We start from the raw sequence: 14,065 nt of genomic DNA, 5'->3' as shown, positions 1-14,065 counted from the left end.
AAACATATCAATATTAATGCCAGATATCAAAATTCTGATAAGTTTTACATCCGCAGACGGCGCTGCGGCTTCTGGACCCATATCTGGAGTATTTAAAATTCACAGTTGGGGGCGCTCACATCGACTTGTTTAGCTGTCAAAACAAGTTCAGTGTCAAGCCTCGGTGTTGAATCTTGGATACGTTGCTTCACGATGATCCTTGATGTAGTGACCGGATTCGTCGCAGGAGCAGGACGACTTCTTTCACGCCAATTTCAGTTTCCTCGTACCACCGAGGATGTGCGACAATAAATGTGGGGCCACGTTTGTGATGCAGTCCAGACAAACAATGTCTCAAAACTCCAGGTCACAGAATAATGATGTTCCAGCATGACGCTAAATCCTGGCTGACACTTTCCTCGCCACAAGGAAAATATAAATAAAATAACTGCCTCAAAGTCAGAGATGCACTTTTAAAAATAAACCAAAGCATTTTTTAATGATCCTCACAAAGAAGTTTGGTAACTCTTTACATAAATCGGGCATTATTAATACATTAGTAAGGCATCACATATTTATTTAGTATTATAAATCGTGAATTTCATTTAATCTGGTTCTCACTCAAGAATCTCGACATCTGATCCTTAAAATACTTACGTAACATGACGCATGATTATGACTATTCATAACGTCTTCCATAAAGCCATACACATGCGTTATGATGCCTCATGTATATATACCAGTAATGCATAACAGATGAGACTGGAATATAGAGTGTGACCAAAGTTTGCTTTTTCACTGAGCTCGCCAGCCTCAAGCCTTCACGCTACATGTGACTGGCAATGTTATACATGAGGTACGCTACATAGTAATTATACATAACCATGTTGGTAAAAAAAAAAAAAAGTCGCACAATGCACTGCTACAGTGATTCCTTCTCAGACGTCCACGGTAAGACCGGAAAACAATAGGACATATCTTCTTCTCCTACAGGCCACGTTCATACCACAGAATGGGGAGCATAAGCCACACCCATCTACTTCCACCTCATGGGACCGAACTTAACTGAAAATGTGGACAGGAGTCAATGGACGGACAAAAATAATTTTCTGATCCATCTTGAAATATGCCATAGATCTCACCTATGATATCTGTGAATTTGAAAGATGCATTCTAATGCTCTGAGGGCACTGCTCTTCGATCAAATCAGAAGCTACTGTAGGTTTTGTGTGATATGTCACAGCAAACTCCAATGCTCGTCGCAGGTCTCAGGTTGGTGGAGTGAGAGCCAGCAGGCGGGACAAGCTCTCCAGGGTCACGGCAAGTGTTTAACAATGTCAGCTCATGTTTGCTAGCTTCTACCTGTGATAGTTTAGTAGCATCAGCCTTAGCGCTGGGGCAGTCGGATTCTGCTGTGATGTCACACACTTGTAGTCTAAATAATTATGTGCAATAAAACCGAAATTTTACGGCAAACATAGTGGAAACTCACATCATTATATATGATATAAATTGAGGCATAGCATATGTGTGATCCTGGGCACGAGCCAGAAAATAACTTTGATCTCCCATAGAAAAAAATTTCATTTGTTTTTTTTTTCTTTAAAAAAGGATGGCACAAAATCAAGCTCTGTTGGCCACAAAAACAGTAAAAAAAAGTCCTGTGTATGTCACGTACTGTAGTACGTGCATTTATAAAAAAAACAAACATAGAATCTGTGCACCCCAGAAGACGTGTCTAAAAGAGTTCCATTGAGAAGTGCACATACTGAATCTGATCTACTCAATGACACAAGAGGTGGAGAGAGAAAGATTTTTATTGATTCACAAGTAGCTTCAGTGAGTCCGACTGGACACTTTTTCACGTTGTTGAAGAAGGAAGTAAGACGGAGCATCCGGGTACTAGAGTGAAATATTGTTTGGCTTCAAATCAAGAAAACCAAGGCGAATGACATCTTAATGTCCAATTTACTTTCAAACAAGGTCACTTTTTATGGTGCCTGCAAACCGCACGTCCTAGGTCTGCTGTGAACACCAGTATCATGCGGAGCGATGCAAAGGTTTATAAGTGAGGCCCCAGTCCTGGATGACCTCTTTTCATCGTCAGTTTTCTGGGTTTTGGGTTGGGATGGGTTTTGAAGGAGTTTGCTGGAGAGTATTGAAATATTGTTGCTGTTTTTTGCCCGAGATGATGGCATTTCTTGGCAGTGATGTCGGAGGTGAAGGCCCATCTGTAATGGTCACGGTTAGCTGTACCAGCTCGAAGGCACAGAAGGCGCCTCTTGGCCCATATGAATGGGTGATATGCAAAATGGCCGTTCAATGGGCTGATAACATCCTTATCAAGTCGCAGTTTACCATCCCACCCCTGCAGCTGTTCCAGACCCAATTCTGGCAGACTTCCACGAACATCCAGGTTCTTCACTGAATCGTACTTTTAAATTCAGGTTAGCACATCAACAGGCCGCGGGTCCGTTTGAAGGGTGACTAAAAACTCCGCCGCACATGAGTGGATTTAACAAATCCAGCATCGTCTTCAGGTCTTGCTTCCGCCAGACTAACAGATCCGCTGTGTGCCCGACAGTGTTTTATTTTCGAGGCCCTTCTTCTGACGCTTTGTTTTGAAATCAGAGTGTTCCCAGATGCCTCACACTCCGCCTCGCTCCTTATGAGGTTCATTTAGCACCAGCCCCAGAATAATCACTGGCTTTTCTTTTTTTTTTTCCCAAAGCCTGGGCCTTTTTAAAAGCTCAACCACTGGCTTGTTTGGCCAATTACTGCGCCGACTTTCTATTACTCAGCGTATTGTATCAAACTGCATTTGCCACTGGGGGTGATCAGAGGAATGCAGAACGCAGCACAAGCGGAGCGGAGGACCAGAATAACAATGGCTTCACACAGACACCGACGGCCAGGCTGGCGCGCTCTGTGGAAGGAACGCAGTCATTAAGAGGTAACAAAGTGAGGCTCTTGGAGACAGAAATATTTTCCAATACAACAAAAGGAGAACTAAATGTTCCTAAATAGATGCTGGGGAGGATAATTATTATTATTTATCGGGATAATGAGGCGGTGGCGCAGCTCCCTGAGATGATAAACAGCCACAAATATACCCTCCAAGGTGAGCGTAAGTACTCCAGAAAAACGTGTCTCTGATGAGAAGTTGTTAGCTGGCTGGTTAAGACAAGGCACGCGGGCGCCAGCGACGATAGGTGAGACGCATCATTGACAGCTGGATTGTAAAAATAGGCCGGAATGACAAATAGTCATTGTGACTGGAATCTGAACGCTGGCTGGCTTTCCTCCTAGAGACATTTAATTCCAAAACCAGAATATTTCAATAGCGCAAGGACAAATATCAAGCAGAACCTGAGCTGTGAGAAACACTCTGAGAACTCAGCCGCCATCCGTGCAGACCCTTTTACAGTTTTAGATGATGCGCCTGAACACTTCAGTGTCTCCTAGCTTACTTCCACTGCAGGTGAGATGAGCATCGACTCCTTCAGACAAAAACTAGCTCAAGTTCCAGCCCAAAGTGCAGGAGTTTAAATACCTCAGGCTCTTGTGACGGTGATTTGCGAAGTGCCAGGAAGAAGGAGCAGCCTAAACCGGTTCCTCGGCTTTCCGTCTTTTGAGGTGGACCTGGCGTCTTGTCAGGTTGCCTCCTTGACGTCTCCGTCGTGAGGTAGTGTCACCAGACCGAGGCGACATCTTTCCGCTCAGTTGACCAGCAATGCCTCATTAAGAGCTGTGGAGAAGAAGGTCTGGGCTTCTTCTTCGCTTCAGTTGCTGCCGCTTCACCCTCAATGAAATGGAAGACGATGGATAGAGAATTACAGTGTACATGTTCATCTGAGATACCAGCATAAGTGATTGGTGACCAGCACTCGCAAGTTAGTTAGATTTATGTTGGCAACTGAGTCAAGAACTAAGGTACCTATCAGTCTTTAAACGCCCTCTGGGTCTAACTGGCCTTGGAATATGGGCAACACCGTCTCACAGAATGACCACAAGGGCAGCTCCAGTTGACATAGAAAACTACTGTATATACTTTGAAAATGAACGTTTTACAAACATGTTAGCTTTAACTATAGTGACGCTTAATGTTTTGTCACGTGTTTGACCATTCACTTCACTGTGCATTTTGAATGACCCTCCATCTTTCTAAAGGCTAAAGTTATTTGTAGTCACTGTCGATATGACTCTGAAGTCCACAGAGTACGGCAAGTCTCGTGGAGTTAGGACTGTCAAAGTTGACACTTGGAGAATGTGTTCACTATAGTCAGTCTTCACGAGTCAGTCTTCTTTTGAATGACCCTTCATTCGTTCCGTCGTATGGAAATCCGGAAGCAGAGCCGCTGAGACTACGGCAGAGATGAAAGCGAGACAGTCTTTTGATAGTCAGGCGCAGTTTTAAAGTCACGCCCGGTGCTTCTTTCGACAAGCCTGAAGTTATTTGAAATCACTGCCGATGTAAACTCTGCAGTCCACAGAATACGCCAAGTTTTGTGGAGTATTTACACGGAGAGGAATCCACTGTAGCCGCTGAATGTTCTGACTCAGGACTCCATTTGCAAGGCGTCATTTTCAGCAGTCGCTTTGCTATTGCGATGAATGAATGCTGCATTTGACAAGGGAAAATGATGGAGTCTATCAATTTTGTGTGTGTGAAATGGTGTTGGTCTTGTACACCGCAGGCTCTGCCAGGGGCGGAGCTCAGCACCGCCGCTTGTCTCAGCCTGACACTGTGCAGCATTCACGCTCAAACAATACGGCAACAAAACTGTCCTGTGACAGGGTGTTTGTCCTTTCCATCTCTATCTGAGCTCCAGAGGGCACATTTCCATTCAGACTAGGTTTTTATAAAATATGACATTTGGTACTATAATGTTAATTTTTAGTTAAAACGCATGGAAAGCAACACACATTCATAATCAAATCCAAAGGGTTGAAGAATAAGAAGACGTTTGAAAGCAAACTTTGATCTTTATTTTGACATAAATACTATTTTTCTCAGAAATCCTTGTATTTTAAGACAAAGTGGTTGAAACAGCGAGTCGCCAATTGCGCAGACGGCTTCTTCCGAGTCATGGACACGCGCTGACAACTGCGACAGCATAAATCTGACTGCAGCGTCTTTTCCTCAAACTTTTGACTGTGAGCTGTGCTGAGAACTGGGACCGGCCTCAAACAGACCACAGCTGCTACGACTAACAAGTCATTTAATGAGATGCTATTATTTTCTGCAGTTCCAGTTTCAACTAGAGTTTACAGCATTTCACCGAGCCAGTTTCCAAGCTGTCGTTGTTCAACAGAGCGACTCCATGGCGGCGTTGTCTGGGATAAATACTAAAGTTCCCAGTGTCCATTCTCTTTCACTTGACTAAGCTCATGATCCTCGGCTCTGCTCACTTGCATGTTTAAGTCGATGAATGGAACAACCCGTCAAAGACAAATAACTTCACGTAACACGATGAGCTAAGCTAAATTTCACCTGGGAATAGCGCATTACTTTTTCTCTTGGATGACAAAGACTGTGAATGTGCTGTAAGAAAATACATCTCAATAAAGAAATAACATTTCTGCAAATTACAGAAGCAAATCAGTGTCGACATCCACCAGCACAAATCCACCACCGTTCAGCTGTCGGCGCAACACCAGAGGTTCCTAGATGAGGTCACATTTGTCACTATGATGAAAGCAGTCGCAGTACATCCGGCGTCTACACCTCTTTCAGAAATACAACGAGCAAAATGACGTGTAAAACATTCAGAAGTTCCGTGTCGCACAATTAAGTTTTGAAATAATCCTCCACAACACAAGTGTTTCAGATCGACTTTAAGAGAATTCTGAGCAGCAGAATAGGATTTTGGATATGCAGTAAGCACTTCTGAAACCTGGAGGCTACTTTGAGCACAATATTGTCAATGTCAGAAAAATACTAAATAAGTACGACAAGGTGTCTTGTCAAAAACAAGGTGGGTGAGTAGGTGTCCGCATTGGCAAAGGGTTTAATCATCTTTCTGACAAGGAGTTTTTCATCTCTTTTAAACAGCAAATCTTCCCACTGACGGCAAAAGAAAAAAAATTAAATATTCCAAATGTAACACTGTTCTCGGAAGTGAGTTTCTGCACTTCAAACACCTCAGAGGTGACGGAGGTGGAGGGAAAAACAGACTACTTAGTTTTGGCGGGGTACTCAGGAGAGTACTGGCCAAGCGGCTGGCGTGTAGACAAAAGTTCCGGATGCTTCTGCAGGGGTCTCTCAGCTGGCAGGAATGTTCCGTACAGTGTTTGCCAGCACTTTCTACAGATGCATCACGATGGAATGGTTCAATTCCCCCAGTGTGAAGAGGCAGTCCTGCTAACATTTCAGGTGCTTCTTGCTGGTCATGTCATTCCAGATACGGTGCATCTCCTCAGGGGATATCTGGTGGACGGTGACGATGCGGCGGTAGCGACAAAGGCTGTAGGCCATCTTCCAGTGGTTAAAGCCGCTGTTCTGGAAAGGATGGATGCCCAGCTTCCGCAGGCAGACGCCCACATAGACGTCCTCCAGGTGCAGCAGCCTGGTGTGCAGCGAGGTTTTGAAAATGAGCTCAGCCACGTCTGCTGAAAAGATGTAGCCGGTGCCAGAGCAGAATGGCGGGTACTTGCTCTCTGGGTAGAGATCTCGGGGCATGTACCACTTGCTACGCATGTCCCTGATGGGCCCCCCATTGATGACATAGCCAGTGAAATACCTCCTCCTGGGCTTGGTGGTAGGTTTAAGAAGCGTGTAAATCAGGTTCTCCATGTTGACAAAGATGTCACTGTCCGTTTTAAGAACGTACTGGGCCTTGGAGCAAAAAGTAGCCACCCAGCGCATGCCCATCATTGTCTTCAGGGTCAGGTTGTGGTAGGAGTCAATGAAGTCCTCAACAACGATGTCGTGAAAGATCTGACTCTCTTGCTCCACCATCTGGTTGAGGACGGCGTCCACGCTGCGACCCAGCAGGAAGAGCGTCACCACGCGCACGTCGGGAAACGTGCCTTCATCCCCCCACGTCTCTCTGATGGCCTGCCGGGCATCAAACTCTTTGTGGGTGGTGCTGATCAGGATGACGAGGAAGGGGGGCTCCGGCTCACACTTCTTTGCTTCGTTGATGAGGTAGTCGAAATCATGGGGGTTGAGGGATCTCGTCCGAATATTACTGAAAGTCGCATTCTTGCTCAGCTTTGGCGTCTTCCTGACTGGAATATTCATCTGACCCACGAAGGAGGTGGAGGGGCGGGACACACTCAGGTACCACAGAGCACTGGCCCAGCAAACCACGGTCAGCAGGTATAAGCAGGACACCTTAGAAGGCATTGCTGGTAACTCGGGCGGCATCACTACGGGCAGCAGCATTTGAAGAGTTTGGGCCACGCCTCCATGGGTCGACCTACTTTTGGCGGTGCAGCGTGAGGCTGCCGCCGCCGCACATATGGCATCGACGTTCACGATGGAGCTCTCAACTGCACGGTTATGTTACTAGACAGCTGTCGAAGGAGATTTCCAGAACCTTACTGTGGCCCATCTCGGCTCGCCGGCCAGCTTCACTCCAGCGGAACCTAAAACGGGTGAGAAGAAAAACAACGTCAGTAAAAAGGTAAAGAAGAGGAGAGGACACACATGCCTGAATACTTAGATCACATTTTGGGTATCTGAATCTTCTGTCACATTAACCGTTGGAACGCTGTGGTCTAAAGGAAGTGAACATTGCAGGATGCCGAACCAGAGCTGCGAGCTCTGTTTACCTCCCCTCTGAGAAGACACAGATTGGCGTATCAGACTTAGAGTCTGAGGGGAGATGCGGAGGAGAGTAATCAAAGCAGAGAAAGGGAAACAACCTCATGGGGCAGCATTAACATCGACTCTGGGGTTTCCTTCCATTACATCCGCTAAAAGTCAAGCTCAACTTGTGCATTTAACAATCTCTATAATAGGCTTTGTTAAGCTGGGAATTCAGCGCACAGCAGTAGCAGAGTTTTATTGACCGTTAGAGCTGAAGAACTTGCTTCAGCTCCATCTGAATTATTAAAACGGTTAAGAACGACCAGATTAAGGAGTGACGCGTCAGGAAACTCAGCCCGCGGTTGCAACTTGAGGGGTTCAAACTCCGTCAGGTTAAATCTTTAGCGTTCTAGCAAAAAAAGACAAATCAGGCAACAACTTTCTCACGTCGCAGCAGCTCTGTTGAACACATTTATGAATAATTGATGTTTGACCCATACTGGGGCTGATAGTTGTGGTTGTTTGCCTTCAAAATAAAGGCCTTCTGCTGCATTAGCTTCGCCACTGATAGCGTGTCTATTTGGGTTAAACTGGACTGCTGCTGCTCTCAGGCTGCTGGAGAGGAACCGAATACAGGAAACTTCACGTAAAGATTTTGAGACCTTTTCAAAGCGAAACATCAAAACCATCGTACGATGGTTTCATGGAAGAAGCCTTTTCTCTTGCATCAAACAGTGCATCAATCTTTTCCAGGTCAAAGATTTGGCACCTGCTCTGGATTAAGAGGGAAGGGGTGGGCTCACACTTTCATCAGACAGAGCTTCTTTACACCGAGACTTTCCCCCCCCCTTGCTTCATGTTCATTTCTGCTATCTCATCTCGTCTCTATCCCCAGGTCCCTCCTACTTTTCAGTAGCATGGCCATCAATCTCACGGTCCAGTGGAATCCGTCTAATCATGACGGCTTTTCCCACCTCCTCCCTTTCAATCACTCGCCCCTTCTCGACTTGACTAGGTGCTTTATCCGTCTCTATCTGTTTCTCTGCCTTTTCTTGCTCCGCGCCTTCATCTTCCCCAAGTTTTCCACCATTTCTGCCTCTCTTCCTTTAGAGGTCTATTACACCTCAAATTTATCGACAGATCAGAGAGCAATCATTCTTCAAAAAGCCATTAAATTGCCACTGCGTTAACTCCGTTTCCTGTCGCTCTCTCTTGAACTGATTCTCTGAATCACTACATCCATCTTTCATTGACCTCCCTCCTCCTCCACAATCAACTCTCCTGTTTGCAGACCATCTTTCACTCACCTCCGTCGGCACTTTCTTCACACCGTACTCTTTTAAAGTACAGATGCCGAACTCTTCAAAGGAAGACGCAACAGAAAACATCTAGAGACCTAATGCTCACCTCCCACCAACTGAATCATGAGTGTGTGATTTCACACTGTCACTGTGCTGAGGAGGCGCTGACTATGTCTCTTTCCAAAAAGATCACGGGAACACAGAAGAATAGAGGCAGTCTAATCTGATCTAATGGGTTTCTTGACTTGAACATTTCATGAATTTCCACGTTTTACATGGCGTTCTTAGACTGTGACTCTGGTTTAGATGAGCTGGCCTTTCACACAGTCACCTACCAGCCTCATTTTATACATCGTAATAACAGTATAAGACAACTGTGGACTTACAAGGAGGGAATGTTGTTGACTAATGCATCGTGCAGCTATTAGGCAGAATCAAAACTGCCATTACAATTAGCTATTATTAACAGCCATTTAGAAGATACAGCGCTAACAATCTGCTGAGCTCAGCGGGTCGTCATGACGGCGCCTCATGACAGAGAGCCGGGTGGGAATTGGTGTCAGTGGGGAGAGGGTCTCCCTCTGCTGTGCACCCGCATTAAGTGCTGAAGTGTTTTAAATGTAACCCTCTCCGAGCCCCAGGAAGTCAATTTAGCAACCTCGAACTGCGCTCAGCGCCGCTGGTCGCTGCTCCATTAGGCGCAGAACTTCACATTATCATCACCTCCCAACAACAGACGCAGCTGCTTGTGAAAAGGCAGCGCAGAAGAGCCATTGTGAGTGACTCTAAGAACACGGCTGATTTAAAAGAACTGATGCATAGGCTGCATCACTGTGATCTTTGAACCAAAAGTGCAAGTACTTCAGTATGTTTTTTTTGGTTTTCTGTTCAAACCAGATTTAGGTGATGAATTGAGATGTAAGGCTTTGATGAATGAATGAATTGCTTTGAAGCACATTAAATGCCATTTATGTTGGTTATATCTGACATCTAACAGCAACATTTACAAAACATTAGATGTCATTTAAAGTTATATAAAGTCAAGATAAATGCAGTGCTAAAGACTTCAGCTACCGCCTTTATGATCCACGTCTATTGTCTCTAGAATTTCTAGTGATGTGCTGATGAGGCTTCATGAAACCGTGTCCTTGTTTACTTGGTTAAAAATGATGTGATGTGTCTTTGAAATGATCGTTCAAATCCAAAGATTTTAGAGCAGAGAGTGCCACCTAGTGGGTTCTGCAAATAAGGACAATGTTTCATGAAGCCTCATCAACCCATCACTAAGTTGTGTTGATGTCCAGTTGAGTTATCTAATGTGGATAACCCAACAGGAGACAGAAATCAAAGGTGCAAGTAGGGTGGAACAGGTGGAGACGACTGTCAGGGGTGTGAGGAGTGAAAGGCGCGCTTCACAGGAGCTGTCATGATGTTGAAGATGTCAAATGCCAAAAGCCAAAGAACTGTTCCTCACCAACTCGAGCACTTATAATGACCAGTCACACCTTTGTTCATGATCAGACCAAACATGATGAAGAATTGTGAGCTTTGATATTGAAAACTAGATATGTAGAAGTGTACCGTATTTTGCAGTTCTCAAATGTATCACTGTTTTTTCTCACAATATTAAATAACGATATTTCTTGCCAGAATCAGTTTTCCCTCAACATTTACTGATAAACAGAAGGTGAAAATAGCCCTGCTCAACAGAGCAGCCGATCAAAACATTAATTTAATACTCGTAACAAACTTTCAAACACCAATTATTGTCAAATGTAGACCAAGAACTCATGTAGCTGATGCCTAGACCAGGCAGCCAACTGACACTCCATTGTGCCAAGTGCTTTGTGTTCATACATGGTCAGTTGGCTCGAAGCAAGACAAATAGGAAGCGCGGCGCGACACCAGCCTCATTTGCTCATTTCAACTTCATGCTTGTTATGAGCGAGTTAACAGACCTGTGCTAACATGTTAGCGCTCTCCGCTAACTTCTGCTCATTTTTTAAAATGAATAAATCCGAATCGCAACACAAATCGGGACAAAGAATCACAATATAAATCAGTGCTGAGGTATCCCAGTTGAATTGGGACAGAAGTCTATCGTCCCAGCCTCAGTGTTTTTACTCTCATCAGTACAACGAATGTCAACATTCCCTCCACAGCTTCTCAGTCTTCTTGTCTACATTCTGCTCCAATGTCTTTGTACGGATGACTTTGCGGGAGGACCTCTGCCGTGTTATCGCTTCATGCAATGGATTTAGTCAAATAAATGTGCCTGGAAAATATGTTTTTTTCTTCTTCATGCTCCATTTCTTGCAGGTGTGACATACATTCTGGAATGTAAAATACAGTATATACTTTCCATCTGATGAGGAGTCACTAATGAGTATAATACTGTACTTATCACCCATGAATATATGCAATAATATCAAGATGGAGCCATAAAAATTCATTAACTCCCACATGGGCCTCAATTAGTCCACCACAAGGCAGCAACGCCTCCCTGCTGAGACCGTAGCCGCCGACGCCCTTTGTCCCTTAACTGCCTTCCATGTGTGCTCAGGTTTTAGAGCTGGACTTTCATCTCTGCAGCGCTTCCGCCTCAACTCCTTCATCTCCCTTAATAATATCCTTGGCCTCCAGTAAACTATTTCCTTCACTTTGTTCTCCGTCTGCGCGCGAAAAATCTGCTATGATTTTGCCCCTGAACAGGTTTGTCATCTTTACAGCGAAGTGAGTTGTGTGTCCCTCAGCGCATCGGTTAATGTAACCCAAATTTCCTCCACAGAAGCGATTTCCCCTAAAGTGGGACTTGACTGATCTATTAAAGTAGCGTTGCCATCCAGATCTGACAGCCTCAGCGATGGATTGTGACAAATGTGGATATTTTGCAAACTGAGAACGAGTCAGCCATCAGCGCCAGTATTCTGAAGGGAAATGGCAGATTGTAAAATGTTAAAAACACAACAAACATGCCACTCTTCTTAGACTCCCCGTCTCGTAAACGTCCCCATCCAAATTCTGCCGCCACTTTTGTGGCTGATTTAAAGCTGAAGCCAAGACGCCTGGAGAGTAAATAAGACACAGTCTTCAGTGACTGTGTGTTCAACTGATCCGCAGAAGTGCTTCTGTCTGTGGGCGCTAATGTACTCGCATTAAACTACAGAAACATTCATAAACTGATGAAGGCAATATAAACCACACATTTCTGAAGCTGTAGCCATTTGAGAAATAATTGTAAATGGGTCTATTAAATTAGACAGAACGTCAAAACAATCATCTACAGTACCCTTCAGCTCATGAATCAATTGATCAAAGATGAAGGCTGGGTGTCGATCAAATATTTTCGATACCATTGCCACTGCTTATATGAACAAAGACTAAAATGACGATTTTTCATTCAGGTCTTGGTTGTGATGTTATTCTGAAAAGAATCCCTTCAGCCTGAGAAAGGCCACACCGTTACAAAAGACCAAGTTCAGTACTTCATACCATTACGTTTCTGTGGTTAAAATACTCTACAAGTACTATGATCTTTGAAGGCATAAAACAATAGTCAAGCAATAGCATTGATCCTACATTGATCTGACTTCCTGTATCCACTTAGGTCCCAACATCTACTTTAATTTTTTTTTAAATATTGTTCAAGGGTCAGTGCCTACACCAATCTGTAGTGATACCACAACATTAGAGCCATCTCAGTGAGAAAAAAAGAAGGAAGGAAGTACATGCAAAGACACAAGATTGGTGCAACAATTTCTGAATGAAAACAGAAGAGGATAGAACATTCTCTTCAAGAGACTGAATCTAGTGTACATGCAATATGTAGAATAAAGTCAGCAGCTTCATGACATCTGACATATATACAGTGGTTCCTCGGTTTTCGAACAAATCAGAGTTAGAAAAAATCGGAGTTTGAACAAATATTTCGAGATTTTTTTGCTTCTGATTTCAAACTAAAATCCAGAACTCGAACGCCCCCGAAAAAAGCCGGAAAAAACGTGCGCGGACCGATCAGCTGACCCACGACGCGCTTTGTTATTGTGTATAACGCAGCCTCTGTATGCAGACGTGTCCCGTTAGCTACATTTACTGACTGTTTTTTCTTCATATTGAGGTGTAAAACCTTTCCTGTCTCCGCACTGGACCGTGGTAGAGTGTCACAGGGGAGGTGCACATTCCAGGGTTTGATGTCCTGTTGTGGGCTGGAGCTGGGACAGGGATGAGGCGAGTCTGGGACAGAGCGTGACTTGGTTTATGACTTTGTCACAGCCAAACTGCACAGAAGCGCACATTCAGAGCTGGACACGCACCGGGCACCTCTTCACTTCTGGAGAGACGTCACTCACTCGGCAACCCCTCCCACATGCAGCGGCCACACACATAGAGGAACAGCGCACCTGCAGCAGACACTCTACATTCACTCCTACAAAAGACTATTTTAAGGCTTGGAACGCATTACTTCTTTTTCCATTCAATGTAATGGGAAAAATCGATTCAGATATCCAACAAATCGCTTCTCGAACGGCCGTCTGGAACGGATGGTGGTCGAGAACCGAGGTACCACTGTAGTTATAATAGAAGTATTATTGATAACAGCTTTGTGAATCATAATTGTCCACAAACATTCATTAGTCTCAGCAAAAACAACTTTTCTTCCAAATAAATGTCTGCACAAGTAATTCTTCTCTCAATTTGCAAAAAGCAAAACTCAAGCTCGGGTCATAAGAGGTTAACGTGATAATCTTGCTGAGATTTCGCTCAGCAGCAATCACTCGACAGCTCTTGTTCAACCGACAGCGCAGGGCGGCGAAACTCAGAGAGCCTCGCGGAGAGGAGGGAGAAACAGTCGACTCAGGCTGAATGCGTGGGGAATTGATTCCCAAAATCAAGCAAAGGTCAAAACCAAGTAATCCCCTACGACATCTGGAGATCAGCAGTTAGAGGGGTGAGACAAGGCTGGAATCCGTCAGGCGGTAGAGAGTTGACGACAGGAGATCAGCAAGCCAAAACCACTCAGACAAATGAG

At 44.6% G+C, this 14,065-nt stretch overlaps 1 protein-coding gene across 3 annotated transcripts in view; it reads right to left on the bottom strand.

Annotated features, from left to right (window-relative positions):
• Positions 1–4,509: 4,509 nt before the first annotated feature.
• The window catches only part of LOC128771588 (beta-1,3-galactosyltransferase 1-like), a 108,096-nt gene continuing 98,540 nt past the window's right edge, over positions 4,510–14,065 (bottom strand). For all 3 annotated transcript variants that reach the window (XM_053887040.1, XM_053887049.1, XM_053887060.1), the window contains one exon: positions 4,510–7,572. In XM_053887040.1, coding sequence (XP_053743015.1) covers positions 6,344–7,369 — 1,026 coding nt within the window. In that variant the 5' untranslated portion in view covers positions 7,370–7,572 and the 3' untranslated portion in view covers positions 4,510–6,343. The remainder of the gene's footprint in view (positions 7,573–14,065) is intronic.

This window comes from Synchiropus splendidus, chromosome 1 (assembly GCF_027744825.2).
Source record: "Synchiropus splendidus isolate RoL2022-P1 chromosome 1, RoL_Sspl_1.0, whole genome shotgun sequence".
Classification (NCBI taxonomy): Eukaryota; Metazoa; Chordata; class Actinopteri; order Syngnathiformes; family Callionymidae; genus Synchiropus; species Synchiropus splendidus.
This window is presented reverse-complemented; position numbering and strand designations above follow the sequence as displayed.